We start from the raw sequence: 16,980 nt of genomic DNA, 5'->3' as shown, positions 1-16,980 counted from the left end.
CTACCACTCGTGTGCCTGCTATTTCTCAGCAACTACTGGATTAATTTCAGTAACTTTTTTTGAAGATGAACTTACAAAGGAGATGTGGATATCAACATGTTCAGACTTGATGATTTTTCGCCAAGTTTGTACTCCGTTAGGGAGCATACATCATTTCCAACAATAACATTGTTGATAGAGCTAATTTAATGCATATGGTGTTTATTTGTATGTTAAGTAATTCTCGTTCAGTGTCTGTCTGGCCCAAACCTTGTGACCTTTAATAGCTTCAAAAGTTAAATAACTGGGCTTGTCCCTTTAGTTTCAATGGTACAGTTGAAACTCGCTATGTTGAACTCGGTTATTTCAATGTTCAGGTTAGGTCAAACCTTTTTCAAATGAAAAGGATTTAGTCATACATTTTTTTGTATTTTGATTGTAATGAATGTTCGTTATCTCAAAGTATTTACTGAGATCCCACCGACTTCAATATCGCAAGTTTTGACTGTATTATGAAAATAGTGCATCAAGTATACTAACGACTGGGAATATGTTTGTTGCACTCTTTTGTCGTCTGCTACATGTGTCATTGAAATCCAATGAATAATGACAGAGTTATGGCTCAGAAACAAAATAAAATGCTATGGAACCCATATCAAGGTGCATTTATTGACCTCCAAATGACACCTTGACCTTTCAGCTGAGAGGATTAGTTTTCTGTTTGATATACCGGTACTTTCAATGGTGCCTGCCAAGTGTGAAAGAATCTAATAGATAATTACCAAGTCATAACTGAGACACAAAGTAAAATATATTGTTATAGAAACAATATTGGGATATATTGTGACTTCCAAATTTGACCTTCGATTGGAAAGGATTTAAGTCATGGACGACACACCTTCCGGTGATGATATACTTCTTCTGCTAAGATTGATTAAAATCTCTCAAAAAGATACGACTAAGAAACAGAAGGGTTCCTGTGGAATCTACATTAGGCGACATTGATCTCAAAATTTGCCATTAACCTTAGAGCAGAGAGAAGAGATGTACTGGTATGATGCACAACACATCTTCCCATGATGTTAAACAATACTATTAAGTTTGGTTGAAATTTCATGAATCCTGACCGACTTATTATCTATCTGTTTCCTATACAATGACATTCAAATGTGACCTTGATCCTTTATGTACTGTGTGACACTCCTTCCCAGATGATTCACAAATAAAACAAGAGCTGTCACAGTATGTGATGAATGCTCCGAATGTGACATTTACCTATGAACAAGGTCAGTACATGAAAAGTTGATCTTCCTTTTCTGTGTCAAATACATATGGCAAGTTATTTTAAATTGCCTCTGATCTTGCACACGACACATCGTCTTGGTTTGTCGAACACATGTGGCAAGTTATTTTAAAATCTGTCCATACAAGAAAAAGTTACAGCCCGGACACGACAACCTATACTCTATATCCTTATATGCAGCATTCTATTGTGAATTAACACCTAAGTGTGACCTTGACCTTAGAGGTAGGAACACAGGTCTTGCACGAGACACGTTGTCTTGGTATGTCGAATACATGTGGCAAGTTATTTAAAAATAGGTCCATACAAGGGAAAATTACAGCCCGGACACGACATCCAATACTCTTATGTCTGTATATGTAGCATTCCATTGTGAATAAACTCTAAGTGTGACCTTGACCTTAGAGGTAGGGACACGGGCCTTGCACACCACACGTTGTCTTGGTATGTCGAACACCTTCGGGGGCATAAAAATATTTAATGGTTACCATGTTTTTGCTAAGACAGTAATTGCTTTAATTTTTTGAGCTACATTGACCACAGTACGTGACCTTTTGAGCTTGGAACATCAGCATTCTCCATGCACAAAATTTCCATGAAATCTTGATTTACAATACTGTGAAATTTGATTGAAGTTGATTGAAAAACTTACAAAAGATAATTTTGACTGTGACTGAAAATTTTTTTGAACCACATTCATTTCCAAGTGTGACCTTGACCTAAAAATGAGAACATTAATAACCTTGACCTTAAAATGAGATCATTAATGACCTTGACCTTAAAATGAGATCATTAATGTACTGTGAGTGACCTTTCAGTGGTGCTCTACAAGGAAACTGTGCAGACTTAAAAATAATGCTTCTCTGAAATCGCAGGAACTATAATAAATAATTTTATTTTAAAACTTGTCATATATTATGGGTGAGTCACCCTCAGCAATGCATTTGCATAATTATATAAATTGATTTCTATTTGAACCTCTCTTAAATCATCTTAGACAGAAATTACATTTCCTTTTAACACTACAATAATAAAGCACTTGAATATATCAGGAAAATAATAAAACAAGACCCAGGTTCATTTCAATATCTTTTATACAAGGCATCCGTCAAATGTCCGTGCCATTTTCACATATTGCCTAAGCATTACATTTCATCAGAGGTATAACATGGGAAACTTTGCAACAATCTATTTACCAAGTAATGCCCTTAAATGGCCTTGAAAAGAAAAACCCCCAGACTTTTTCGCAAGATATGGTCAGAATAAAACTACAGAATTAGACTCGTGTTCTAATGTATTATTCTAGGTAAATACATTATTGCTGCTCGCTAAGGCCATGCTAAATAGATAATTTGTTTGGCGTTACCCGACTGACTTGCAAAAATACCTGCGACTAAATTTTTTAGCACTTTTTAGCACTTTCCTTTTGTTTCCTGTTTGATTTTTCATTTCGAAATTAAATGGAAAGAGGGTAACAAAAAAAGATACCTACCTCCCCATACCTTAAATGTGGGTCAGGTAATGCCAAGCAAACAATTTATTAATGGTGGCCTAATCACTAATAGGATATGAAAATATTTACAGAAATGGCCTTGTAAAAGTTATGACATAAATGAAATACTCGTACATTTCCTATTAACAAGAACACTTAGGTATGATCATACAATGACTTTAACTTAACATATCCACTTGAATCAATCTACTTCAAATACATGTTTCAAATGTTACGATTTAAACATTTCATTAGTACTATTAATTAAATATTAAACATCTCATAAGTACTACTAAATAGTATCTTAAAAGTAAATTTTGGTTTAAAACAAAACTAGAAACAACTTCAAAACCTTATAAAGAAATTTTCTTAGTTTAATACCTCATATATGCCACAAATTCGACAAAGATATAACATACAATCATTATGGATCCCTATAAGGGATTCAAAAACATTAAAAAACATGATAAAACTAATGAAAATAGGCTCAAATCCTCACACTATAGCTATGCACAACCCATACTTAAATTAGGAGAGAAGTCGGAGCTTATATGCATTAAACAATCAGTTATGAAATAATATCCATTTATATGTAAGGCATTTTGGGAAAATATTGCCAACAATGAGGCATTCTGGGAATATATTGCCAACAATGAGGCATTCTGGGAAAATTTTGCCAACAATGAGGCATTCTGGCAATATATTGCCAACAATGAGGCATTCTGGGAAAGTTTTGCCAACAATGAGGCATTCTGGGAAAGTTTAGCCAACAATTAGGCATTCTGGGAAATAATGCTGCAGAGGCCTTCTGGCAAAATTTTGCCAACAATTAGGCATTCTGGGAAAAAATGCTAACAATAAGGCTTTTTTCCCAAAATGCCAACGATGAGGCATTCAGAGGTAAATTTGCCTACAATGAGGCATTCTGGGGAAAATTTGCCTACAATGAGGCATTCTCGGGAAATGTTACCAACAATGGGGTTATAAATGTAAGAATGAACATGAATATTTTGTCTCCTAAATGCCAAAATGATAGATTTTCCATCCATTTTTCAACAAAAATGTAATTCATTACATGAATACCAGGTCATAAACTTTTTCTATTGACAAACGCATGTTTTTTAAATATAACACTCAATAAATGCTTTGCTCAAAATTCTTACTACTTTTTTAAGTATTTTACAAACGTGCAAAACTTTTCTAAAATATACACAATTTCAATGAAAGGTGGCGAGATGTGACTGTACACATACACAGAAAAGTTAGTACTCATAGTTATTATAGATGTACAATACATATTGGTCATGATTGAAGGGTCAATGTTCAAGATATATCTGAATTTCTTTCATTACCGTAATGCTAATGAAATATAGTTTTGCATACACCCATGAAGATTGAGAAACCATGACCCCTTCTGAAGACGTTGCATACCTTCCATCTTCAATGACCAATATGTACAACTGATTCACAAGAAACATCAAATATCATCTTTTCAGACAAATATGTACATTTGCATGAGCGATAAGACGTTACAATGCTACTAAATCAGAAAATGATTATTTAAATCAAATAAAATCTGGATTTTATGTTTTAATGCCAGCATATCGTATGTTTTGTTACAGCAATATGGTGAATGTATACAGTATATAGAATGTATATTTAGTGAGATGAAACAGAAAATACTGTTTTCTACCGTATAAAAAAATACTATTCCTACGATGGTTCATATTTCATGTAAAATTTTTTTAAGAATGTACATACTGACTCGAATAATATCTATAACCATTTTTGTGTGAATAACGATTGAATTGTTCTTAAACATGCTGTCAACGTTCCCACCTTTCATCAAGTGTACATGTATGTATAGTTAACCAGTAATTGTATCGTATTCATTAATTTGACCATTTTTTGATATGAGAGATATAACATGTATAGTAGTAAACTGATATGTTCAAAATGAGTTTTCAGAACACAATATACATGTATACATGCAACACATACTTTGTGAAAATATGTTCAAAATAAAGTTGCTGTCTGTTAATGTTTATAAAGAAAACGAAACATGTATTACATGCATGACTTATAAGAATGTTTAATGTTGGTTTAATATGGAATTAAATAAAGGTTTAGTCAAATACAGAATTGAAATTCCACTCGAAAACATTTGTTTCACATAAGAACACAAGCCAACTGCAGTAGAATATATGATTTTAAGTAAAATCTCGAGTAAAATGTTACTGTTTAGAGACACGCACTGACTAGAAATACTTAATATAAGGCAGAACATGGAAACATTCTGTGGTAAATGTAAAACAATGACGTGTGAAGAACTATTTCGAATTACTTTAATAATCTAACATTTTCATAAATTGGTTCTTTACTAGCTTTAAAAAAACATTTAAACTTTCTTCTTCGGTTCAGGTTTTTTTTGTTGTTTTTCAATTTGCTCATTTTTCATGTTATGTTTCTTTTTATTATTTTTTTCATCTTGAAAGAATTATATCTCGCTAAATATACTCAATAAAAACAACATAAAACTGCCAAAATGTCAATTTTGGTTTAACATATTTTATTTCATGAAAAAGGTGACAACATATACTTCTTTACAAATATGTAACAATTTGATCTTAAGCTAAAAATCATCTTCAAATTTTCAACTTTCAATCAAATCGTCTAATTCTTGATATTTGTTCAAAAAAGATAAAAAGGGGAAGCAAAAAGGATTTAACTTAAAACATTACTTAAGTCAAATCTTTGTGACTACGTGGAAACTCAGAATAATTTGTGCACTCAAATTTTGATTGTTGATTAAAAAAATCTAATTGTATACCATTTGATTTATGAATTAATAAAAAGAAAAACAAACTTTCCTGATAAAATGAAGGGTTCATTACAAGATGCCAGAAATGCACCATATACAAAATGCCATATAGTAAGTTGTAAAAATAAGCTATGGGCAGTACTGTAGACTATTTTAAAATTGTGAGGTTAAATTTTCGATGACTCACGCTAACTGTGAATTCCTCGTTCATGGGGAACATTTGCATGCTCCAATCCATAGCACAAATGGGGTTCAACGGTTTCAAAGCTCTTTCAGGCCAGGTGAGATGCTTGCTATGAGATTTTGTCTTAGACTTTTTTAATGTTATTGAAATGTAATGTGTATTAAACACTGAAGGTTTTTTTGCATAAAATTTAGCAAAGTTTGAAAATCATGATGAAATTTCAAGAAAAAGCGAAATTAATATCCTTCCAAAATTACAGTAGTCTACAGTTATTAACTGAAATGCTATTTACAAGAAAACAAAACAAAATTATGGTTGATAAAGAAATATGAAAATTTTCAATACTACAGCCGTAGCAAACATGATACATAAAAACAAATTTCTACAATATGCACCCTGCAGATTTATAAAGATAAATTTTCTTTTATGATAGATACTAGCATTTTTTCTCAAACAGCACAGAAATAATGAAAAATAAAATAAATACTAGTATGATCAATGTTATGTCCTATTTTGTAACCTTATTTATAAAGTACATCAAGTTTCGCCATCAAATCACATGTGTTCACACTTCCAATATCATTTAAAAATACATTGCATATCTGAACCAAACAAAATTACATTTAAAAATAATCTAAAAACTTATGTAAATGAATTTTTTGTCAACCACCTAACTGGCTTTAACTAAAAAGAAAAAAGATTTCTAAGCTGTAAAGAGATTGGTGAAGTAAAAATCTCTTATACAAATATTCCATTTCAGTAATATTAAAGTACAAATTATCCTTTTATCTAATACAAACTCTTCTATATACAAATTTCATTTAAAAACTAAATGCGAATGATATCTGCCATTTTCTTAATGAAACCAGCTACCTAAATTTTGTTTGGCTGCATGATATTTCTTATCCAAAAGTTCAGGGCAAATCTACACTATCCAAAATCCAACATTTCACCAAATAATTTAGTTTTACTCTTAACCTATGTAACAAAGAAATGTAAAGCATAAGTCCTCTCTTTAAAGCAACAGCACTGGCAGCAGGACCTTGGCAATTGACCTTCAAGGTTCATCAACCTTAACCTCTGGACCTTGGCCGGTGTCATGGTTTTGTGTTGTCTTAATGTATAGCTGGGCACTCGTATAAATGCATTCTACATGTATCATTTTCCCTCCAACCAATCTGAAAATTTAAGGAAATGAAATACTCGAGAGTGATTTTATGAAAGCAATTATGCATGAATAAAACATGAGGGCCTCAGAGCAAATTCCAACGCTTACCTGTTGTATTAATTCAATTAAACAAGGGGCATAACTCGATAATTATTGCCAGAGTTATGTGCCTTGCTATGAATACGTTGTGTCTTTAGCAACATGAGTACCAAGTTTAATCTGAATATCTTGAATGTTTTTAGTTACTGACATGGTTAAATATTTTACACAATGCTGACATCAAGTAACATGATATAACATGAGATGTTTGTCAAACATTATGCCCCCCCTGAGCGCCATGTTGTCAGGATTATATGGACAATTGAATGAAATATGCATGGACGGAAATGACAGCTGATTTGTTGCTGTTTTAAGATTATGACCATTAAAGTGTGAGGATAAAGTGTGTTATGACCCTCATAACCTTTGACTCTATGAACTCAAAATCCAGAGTCATCAGCTGGTCACCAGAAACCTAAATGTCAAGTTTGAGGGCCATGGGTGCAGGCATTGTCAAGTTATCACAAGACAAGTTTTTTTCGTTCAAGGTCACTATGACCTTGACCTTTGACCCGATGACCCCTTAAATCATCAATTGAAGGCCATGGGTTCAGGCATTGTTGAGTTATCACTCGGACAACCTTTTACCATTCAAGATCACTGTGACCTTGACCTTTGGCTCTATGAATCCTAAAATCAATAAGGGTGATCTACTGGTGTCAAGTTTAATGATCATAGGTTCAGGCATTGTTAAGATATCAGTGGGGGATGATTTGTTAACTTTTTTGCGTTAAAGGTTACTGTGACATTGACCTTGGCCTGATGACCCCCAAAGTCGATAAGGGTCATCTACTGTGCAGGCCCAACCTTCATGTCAAGTTTGATGACCATAGGTCCAAGAATTGTCAAGTTTGCTTTCAAGGTCACTGTGACCTTGACCTTTGACCCCTAAAATCAATACGGGTCATCTACTGGTCAGGCCCAACCTCCATGTCAAATTTGATGACCATATGTCCAAGAATTGTCGAGTTTGCTTTCAAGGTCACTGTGACCTTGACCTTTGACCCCTAAAATCAATAGGGGTCATCTACTGGTCAGGCCCAACCTCCATGTCAAGTTTGAGGGCCATGGGTGCAGGCATTGTTGAGTTATCACTTGGACAACCTTTTATCATTCAAGGTCACTGTGACCTTGACCTTTGGCCCAATGACCCCTTAAATTAATAGGGACAATCTCCTGGCCAGACTCAACCTCCATATCAAGTTTGAGGGCCATGGGTGCAGCCATTGTCAAGTTATCACTCGGATAACCCTTTACCATTCCAGGTCACTGTGACCTTGACCTTTGGCCCAATGACCCCTTAAATCAATAGGGACCATCTTCTGGCCAGACCCAACCTCCAAGTGAAGTTTGAGGGCCATGGGTGCAGGCATTGTCAAATTATCACTCGGACAACCTTTTATCATTCCAGGTCACTGTGACCTTGACCTTTGGCCAGATGACCCCCAAAAACCATAGGGGTCATCTCTTGGTCAGGCCAATTCTCCAAGTCAAGTTTGAGAGTCATGGGTGCAGGCATTGTTGAGTTATCAATCGGACAACCTTTTACCATTCAAGGTCACTGTGACCTTGACCTTTGGCTCAATGACCCCCAAAAACAATAGGGGTCATCTACTGGTCAGGCCCAACCTCCAAGTCAAGTTTGAGGGCCATGGGTGCAGGCATTGTTGAGTTATCACTCGACCAACCTTTTACCATTCAAGGTCTTTGTGACCTTGACCTTTGACCCATTGAGCCCAAAAAACAATAGGGGTCAGCTACTGGTCAGGCCCAACCTCCAAGTCAAGTTTGAGGGCCATGGGTGCAGGCATTGTCACGTTATCACTCGGACAACCTTTTACCATTCAAGGTCACTGTGACCTTGACCTTTGGCCTGATGACCCCCAAAAACATTAGGGGTCATCTACTGGTCAGGCTCAACCTCCATGTCAAGTTTGAGGGCCATGGGTGCAGGCATTGTTGAGTTATCACTCGGACAAGCTTTAAAATTATTTTACCATCAAAGGTCGCTGTGACCTTGACCTTTGACCCGATGACCCCCAAAATCAATAGGGGTCATCTACTGGTCAGGCCCAACCTTCATGTGAAGTTTGATGACCATACGTCCAGGAATTGTTCAGTTATTACTCGGACAAGCTTTGGTCTACCGACGGACCGACCGACCGACCGACATACCGACATGCCTGTGCAAAGCAATATACCCCTCTTCTTCGAAGGGGGGCATAATAATTATGCATTTATTGAAATCTTGCACTTGGATTGAAAACATGTGGGCTTACTTTTATGTTGATGAGATTAAGTAAATATTTTGAGACTTTTTCTTCATTTATGGAAGTTTAATGTTTTTAATATGAAGTAGGAGACAATATGCACAATCCAAATAACAGTGCATGTGTGGGAACTTCATGTTTTGAAATAATTAACAAAAGAGCACTGCAGAGCAAATGCTAACGCACTGCCATTAATTGTCAGTTGGAAAAAGTAGCATATATCTCTACAAATATTGAAGCAATAGTAATCAGACTTGCTGTACATGCACATAATGTCTTTGAGAACATGTGAGCCAAATTTCCAATATCATGAATGGCTTTTGAGTTATAGCCAAAGTTTATGTAAAACACCGCCGACATCAACATGAAGGTTATGACAATATGTCTCCTTTCATTCTTCGGAAAACAGACAAGCTTACAAGAGAAACAGACATGATTAATACACTGAAGAGTGCCAAAATTTGAGATAAAGTACTTACCAAAGTGAACTAGAACATATAAAAGGTGAACGGACATTTCCTCACTGTCCACTATTGTGGCTATTTTCGCTAGTGGTTCTGCTACGAGCCTCTGATTCCTCCGGTGATTTATTCCGGGGTTTCCCCGATCCAAAAATACTGGCGTTTCGCTGAGTATTCACCGCTTCGTTGGTTGGCTCTCTTGTTGACCTGGGCAATAACTTTAACCTGGGTCGAGCCGCCGCTGATTCTGAAAGAGAGCAATCAGTGAATAATATTGCAACTGTGATCAACAAATGATTAAGCAAAAAAAAAATTGTTTGTTTAGGGTTTCATACTTTTTGTAAATCAGAAAGTTTTTTTTCTTCTTCTTAGGCTATAAAAAAAGGGTCTGTGCCTATTTTGTAGGTAGGGTTGGGTAACCTGAATCAAAAGTTTATTGTTTTAGGACTATATAAGACTATTATTTACTATTAAACATCATCCGCATCTTATCAATCTACATAATTGACAAGTCACCAAAGTAATTTTTTCAACTTGTCAAGATCATCTGGTAGAGATTTCCCACTTAATCCCTTGGATAATGCAACAATACGCTTATACTTAATTACAAAAAATATAATCACATTTTTGGTCAACAGATTGTTTGATTGACAACTGGCGACTGGTCAATTATCATACAATCACTTTTTTAATTTAATATTTTATGAGTATAAATAATATCAATTTCCAAAATATTTGTTTCTTTTTGCTCAGCATTGTGTAATTTATTTTGTAAGTGAACCCATGCATTTAAACAAAGACTTCATAATTAAATGAAATTCTTGATATTTTTTTTAATTTTATTGAATGGCGTCTCTCATAACTATTTGCCCTCAGTCTGGGAAGAACCAAGTAAACTATTAAAAGTTCACTGGTATTTCCCCGACCTCCGGTAACAGTTTTGACATCTGACCAGCAAGCCATTTAATAAGTGTATCATATTGAACCCATGTTACACTTTCTTTCGAACCACACATTCACTATCTTATTTTCCCCTAATTTGCTATTTTAAGGGTCAAAAATGTAAACAAACCTGGTGAAGGTTCCCTCAATTCCATAGGCGGTCCCCCAGCAGAACCTCCACTATTTTGTCTTCTACGGCTAAAGTTTCCACCGTCGTTAGAATCCCCGTCAAATCTGTTGTAACCCCCACGACCTCCACCTCGACCCCCACGCCCGCCAAAGTTATTGTAATCATCTCCTCTGTCATCGAAGCCACCTCTGCTGCCCCCACCACGATTATCATTGTAGCCCCCTCGGTCATTGAAGCCCCCTCGACCGCCTCCATAGTTGTCAAAGCCACCGCGTCCTCGACCGCCCCTCCCTCCTCGGAACCCTAGGAAAAAAGGGCCAATTTATACATAAATCAGATGAATGAACTAGCATTGACTTAGCTTCTAACATAACATTATAAGCTTTAATTTATATGTATCAAAAACTAAAATTTTCCTAAAAGGTATATACCCTATCCACCAAACCACCACAGCCTCCATCTCCACTTAGATATTTTTGGTTAAGGTAAACTGATATCCAAGTAACTTCCTCTAGTTTCCCAAGATAAACTAGTTTCCCAGCAACCTCACACATTTTCTCCGCCACCACCTGTTCTAGATCCCCTTGACTGCTGTCTCCTCCACCACACTTCCCTTTCACTGTCACATGGTTACTAATGTTAACTAGTTCCTAATTACCTCCTCTATCCTCCCAGCCGCCACCTCTTCCACCTCCACGGCCACCTCGGCCTCTGTCTCCACCACCTTTCTTTCCTTCCGCTATGTCAACTCGAATGTTCTTGTCCTCAAACAACTAAAAATTAAGTTATAACATTTTGAAAAAAACAAACAAAAATTCAATAAAACTGACGGTACAATGTGACCGATGTCGGTCATCCATATTAAATTTTTCTTGAACAAGCCAAAATAATATTTACATGTTCATGTTATATAAATATTGACTGCCTTGAGGGTGACAGTGCATATTGTCAACCTGAGGTAAATACTGTTGACCGAGGCGAAGCCGAGGTTGATAGTGTTTACGAAGGTTGACAATATGCACTGTCACCCTCAAGGCAGTCAATATCTATTTTATTATACCGAACAAAAACTGTAGTATTTTAAAGACTAAAAATACCATTTTCACTGACAGCTGCGAATCTTGCTGCCATTTTGGCAAGAATTGTCGGCTGGTAAACAAAGCGCTCAGGTGATACAGACTTAAGTAAAATACTATCAGTAAATCCCGTATTCGTTCCGTATTGCCAATTTCATATGTTCTATAGAAGTGAGGTTTTATAATTAGTGCATTTTAAGGTTGCAATGCCAGTTTTATATTAATCATAATTTTTCACATACAAATCCAATATGGCGGCGTTTTTGTAGCGTATTTTCAATTTCATGACGTCAGAGGGTGATAGTGCGGGGTGATAGTCGAAAATATTGCCCTGGCGTTTTTACTATATGTTCTATAGAAGTAAGGTATAATAATAAGAGATAACAGCATACAAGGATGAATATATATTATTTACACATAAGAAAATGATAAGTCGATAAAAAAATCCAGATTTCTTCACATGCAAGGGCATGATCAAGGTTTATGGCTTTTTTTCTAATTTTGATCATTGCATCATGATTTTTTAACAATCCTGCTTTGTAAAATTTTGATCATTAGAGCAGGCCCAGGAATCATTTTACCAGTACAGGGCATGCAGGCTTGTGCTTATTTCGATCACTGTAAAAGTTACATGTACTTACAGCACCATCATACGTTAAGGCCTCTTTCAGAGATTCAATATCATCAAACTCCACGTAGGCAAATCCTTTGAACTGGTCAGTCTCTCGGTCTCGAACGAGCCTCACACTTCTCACCTGGGAAAGTGAGAATTATCTTTATGAATTTGTTTGAAAGGCACAAATTATCTTATGAATTATAGTTTGAAAGGCATGAATTATCTTCATGAATTTGTTTAATAAGATTAGGATGTTGATATCACACAGTTCAATAAGTAGTGTCTACCCCACTGATATTAACTATTTAAAATAAAAAACACTAAATAGGAGTTTAATAACCAACATTTCAATCTGTTGTCCGACTAAAGCACTGTTGTTGTTTTTTTAGGAAGGGGGTCAGGGATACTCCCAATGTGAAAAGGGCATAATTTTGACTAAAATTGGTTATTTCTGATTTTGTGTAAAAGTAATATAATCTTGAGCTGAAGGTATATGTGCCACAGTAATGTCAATAATGTAGAGACATTAGGACTATCATCAATAAGTCTTAAATAACCCCTACTACACAGTGTGAAGCGGGTTAAAAAAAAAGGACAAGTTTTTCAAAACAGAATTGGAAACTTCTTTTTTCATTTTTTTTTATAAAAGCAGATCTTTATGCATTACGAGTGGGACCAAACTTCAGCTCCAAATAGGTCAGACAAAAATACACTTCATTTAAGCCTACCTACCCTCAAATCTTTAAAGATAAGTTCTAAGTCTCCCTGCACGATCCCATGGGGAAGGTTCCCCACATAGCTGGTGTACGGTGGTTCAGTGGGGAGAGGCTTTCTGCCCCCACCCCGTCCACCACCGCGACCACCACCACCACCACCCCCACGATATCCTCCTCTGTTGTAATCTCTGTAACCACCCCTAAAATGTAAATGTTAACAATCAAATAAACAATAGGCACTTGAAACTACTACTCTTCAAATAAGAATAACAAATTTGACACCGCAGTCATTGAAATTAGAAATTGGATGCATAAGACCAAATCCATATACATGTATGTGCTTGCAATCAAAATATTTCAACAAGACCTACTATTAGTACTACCTACTATATATAATAGAGAATTTGAGCAAGCCTGAAAATTGTTATACCACTGCAGGACAGGTGCTTATTTTTACAACTGCAATACTAATGGTATAACCTTTCTAATACATAATTTAAGACGATAAATATAATACTAAGTGATATCAAAATTTATTCAAAATTCAAATTTTGTTGATAAATGAAAATTTAGAACATATCCGCCTTGAGGTATTGTATACTGCTATTTATGGAACCTTCCAAGACCAATCAATGCCAAGATTTACAACACTTTAATTAAGATGATGGAACTTAACCGTTCCAGATCATAATCGTTAATGGCGTTATGTACGGGCAGTATATTTAACCGAACAAAAGCATGTAATAAGACGAATACGTTGGATTTCTGACGGTCGGTGGAATTACCGAAATCCCCGTAAATACCGAAATCCCCTTCCATTCTCTGAGGTATATAGCGTTTTCTTTAATACGCCCGGATTTACTACTTTATTGTGTTCGAATGTTGTATGCCGTAATTGTTGGAGGTTGGAGAGGGGTGGGGAAGCCTGGGGAGGGTGGGAGTGGGGGTCGTGGTGACTAAAACCCGGGACCCCCTTTCATTTTCAAAAGTCCTACAAAAGAAGAGTATGCGAGGAGGTTCTTACGCCGTTCCTTCAAAACTGCATTGTGTTTTAGTGGGTTGTATGCTGTATATCTTGGTGGTTGGAAAGGGGTGGGGGAGTCGGAGTAGTTGGGGTGGGGCAGGGAGTGATTAAACCCCGGGAACCCCATTCATATTTCTAAGTACATACACAAGAGTATGCAGTATGGTTTAAAACTGTATTGTGTATAAGTGGGTTGTATGTCGTGGTTGAGGTTGGTTGGAGAGTGGTGGGGGAGTCGGAGGAGGGGGTGGTGGCTACGAAGAAGTCTCAAATACTACTTTCACATATCTCATTTCAAATTGTGGAGGTAAGGGAGGGTAGTGTCGTACCTTACCGTATACAAAAGAGTATGCGAGGGTGTGTACGCCAATATTTAATACTTCATTTTGGTCGTCCTGTATGCCAAAGTTGTTGGTGGGTGGAGGGGTGTGTGGAAGTCGGACGAGGGGGATGGCTAAATCCCGGGAAATCCTTTTAATTTCATATATGTTAATGTTTTAACAACTAGTTCAATATCACATTTTATTGTGTTTGATTGCTATTCGTATTTTAAGTATATCGTATATTGAATGTTTTAAAGGTGTATTATTTGTTATTGATATTTCCTGTAATAAGTTATCCGTTTATTTCGTTGTAAAGCGCCTTTGAACGTGTGGTTAAAAATGGTGCTGTATAAGTTAATCGATAAATAATAATTGTGTATTGTGAACAAGTTGTGTGTCGAGAAAACAAATCGTATTATAGTCATCAGTGACAGCATCGTTCCAAGTACTGACCGCACGATAAGAATCTGTCACAGCGGGGTGTCATTACTGATAGATAACAGACATGGACCAATATCTCACAATGACATGTCCATATTGATATTGAGACGAGTATTGCATGTAAGTATTTAAACGGTATGCTTTACGATATAAAATATTATATTATGCCTTTATTCATTAATAACACTTTTCTATCATGACCAATGTTAATATGATGTTGATGATTCGTATTTAGGTGCAGTGATGGTATTTAAGTGAAATTGTACAATTTGCATTTCTTTCTTTGCGAGATTGTGCAATGAAACATACCAAGCGATTCCACATAACAGTTGAGACACATATAATTCGTTATGATACACATAAGGACAATTGTATAATCAACTTCCGCTTGATACCAATTATTCACCTTTCTCGACACACAACTTGTTCACAACACACAATTATTATTTATCGATTAACTTATACAGCACCATTTCCACATTCAAAGGCGCTTTCAACGATATAAACTTATAACTAATTACAAGCAATATCAATACAAAAGCTATTAAACAATCAATGTACGACATATTAAAAATCAGAAAATCAATAAAAAATATAATGTGATATTGAATTACTAGTTTGAAGTTAAAACATTAAATATCAATATCTACGATAACAAAATAACTCCAGCCCATGTAAAGTACACAACTTCTGTGTATTGCTCTTTATCTTTATTACCGCCTGCTGTCTTATCAGATCACACATTTAAGTGTCTTGCTGTGCGGTGTCATCCAATACAGTACAATTTTCATAAACGAAACTGAATGAATAAATCTTGTTATCATACTCCGTTGGTTTTGATTACGTTTAAGTCACCACAACACCCCTCCACCGACTCCCCTTCCCCTCTCTACAACCAACTATGGCATACAAGCGATGACACAAATAATAAGTAATAACTCCCGGCGTACAAACCACCTCGCACACTTGATGTAAAATGAAAGGGGGTCCCAGGTTTTAGTCACCACGACCCCCACTCCCACCCTCCACAGGCTTCCCCATCCCTCTCCGACCTCCAACAATTACGGCATACAACATTCGAACACAATAGAGTAGTAAATCCGGGAATAAAGTAGTAAATCCGGGCGTATTAAAGAAAACGCTATATTCCTCAGAGAATGGAAGGGGATTTCGGTATTATCTGGGATTTCGGTAATTCCACCGACCCGATTTCTGAAACTGTTTGGACTAAGCCGAAAGATTATGATTATAATTGTTAGATGGACTTTTGAATATTCTTTTTACCGAAAGCTGCAAATATATGTTTATGAAACGCATTTATATCAAGTACACTCATGACTGATCTTGGTTGGAATTCTTCGAAAAATGCAGATACTTATTTTTAATATGATTTTTATAACCCTAGATCTTTGTGCCAGTGATACTCAGCCAAGAAGTCTTAACTGAGATCTTGTAAAAATAGTAAGGCTTTCAAAAACAAGACAACATGGTGAACATTTCACATAGAACAGAAAGTAATATTTATCAGAACTTTTTCTTTTCGTTAATATGAGTAAATGACATACTTATGACAGCATTTAAGTCAAGTCAGCAATAGTAAGAGATTTGGAATTAGGATTGAAAAAATATTCACGTGTGTTTGCAATATGGACATTATGGAAAATGAATGTAAGATATCAGAGGGTTCCGGTAATCCGTAAAAATAAAACTGATTTGTATGGATTTTGCTCTTAAGAGGATGCATAATCTTTAACATGCGACACCCGTACCCGCCGAAATTTCCTCCACTGAAATCGTTTTGATGATCAAAGTCGGCCATGTTCTCTTAACTTGGCCAGAATGGTTTATTTTGCATAATCGATCAAGGTATTCAAGCGATTGTTTTGTACAAATTATAGTATGTGCAAGCGCTTGAACAAAGTGTATTATTTTAAA

General features: G+C 35.9%; 1 protein-coding gene across 1 annotated transcript; it reads right to left on the bottom strand.

Moving 5' to 3' along the window:
- Window positions 1–2,358: 2,358 nt before the first annotated feature.
- Window positions 2,359–16,903, bottom strand: LOC128231644 (eukaryotic translation initiation factor 4H-like). The gene is made up of 7 exons (XM_052944686.1): window positions 16,815–16,903; window positions 13,274–13,457; window positions 12,567–12,680; window positions 11,508–11,622; window positions 10,850–11,152; window positions 9,796–10,024; window positions 2,359–6,957 (listed from the first exon to the last, which is right to left on the bottom strand). Exons 1-6 carry the CDS (start codon window positions 16,862–16,864, stop codon window positions 9,837–9,839), a joined length of 954 nt encoding a protein of 317 aa, XP_052800646.1. The 5' UTR covers window positions 16,865–16,903; the 3' UTR covers window positions 2,359–6,957; window positions 9,796–9,836.
- Between the last annotated feature and the right edge of the window lie 77 nt (window positions 16,904–16,980).

Source organism: Mya arenaria, chromosome 4 (genome assembly GCF_026914265.1).
Source record: "Mya arenaria isolate MELC-2E11 chromosome 4, ASM2691426v1".
Taxonomy (NCBI): Eukaryota; Metazoa; Mollusca; class Bivalvia; order Myida; family Myidae; genus Mya; species Mya arenaria.
This window is presented reverse-complemented; position numbering and strand designations above follow the sequence as displayed.

What these genes read in the sequence shown, in the direction of transcription:
- LOC128231644 (XM_052944686.1), bottom strand. Translation starts at nt 16,864, where the DNA reads ATGGCCGACTTTGATCATCAAAACGATTTCAGTGGAGGAAATTTCGGC. An exon ending in TTATCTTTAAAGATTTGAGG is followed by an intron (nt 12,681 to 13,273) that starts GTAGGTAGGCTT and finishes TCACTTTCCCAG; the next exon opens with GTGAGAAGTGTGAGGCTCGT. An exon ending in CGGCTGGGAGGATAGAGGAG is followed by an intron (nt 11,153 to 11,507) that starts GTAATTAGGAAC and finishes CTTTTTTCCTAG; the next exon opens with GGTTCCGAGGAGGGAGGGGC.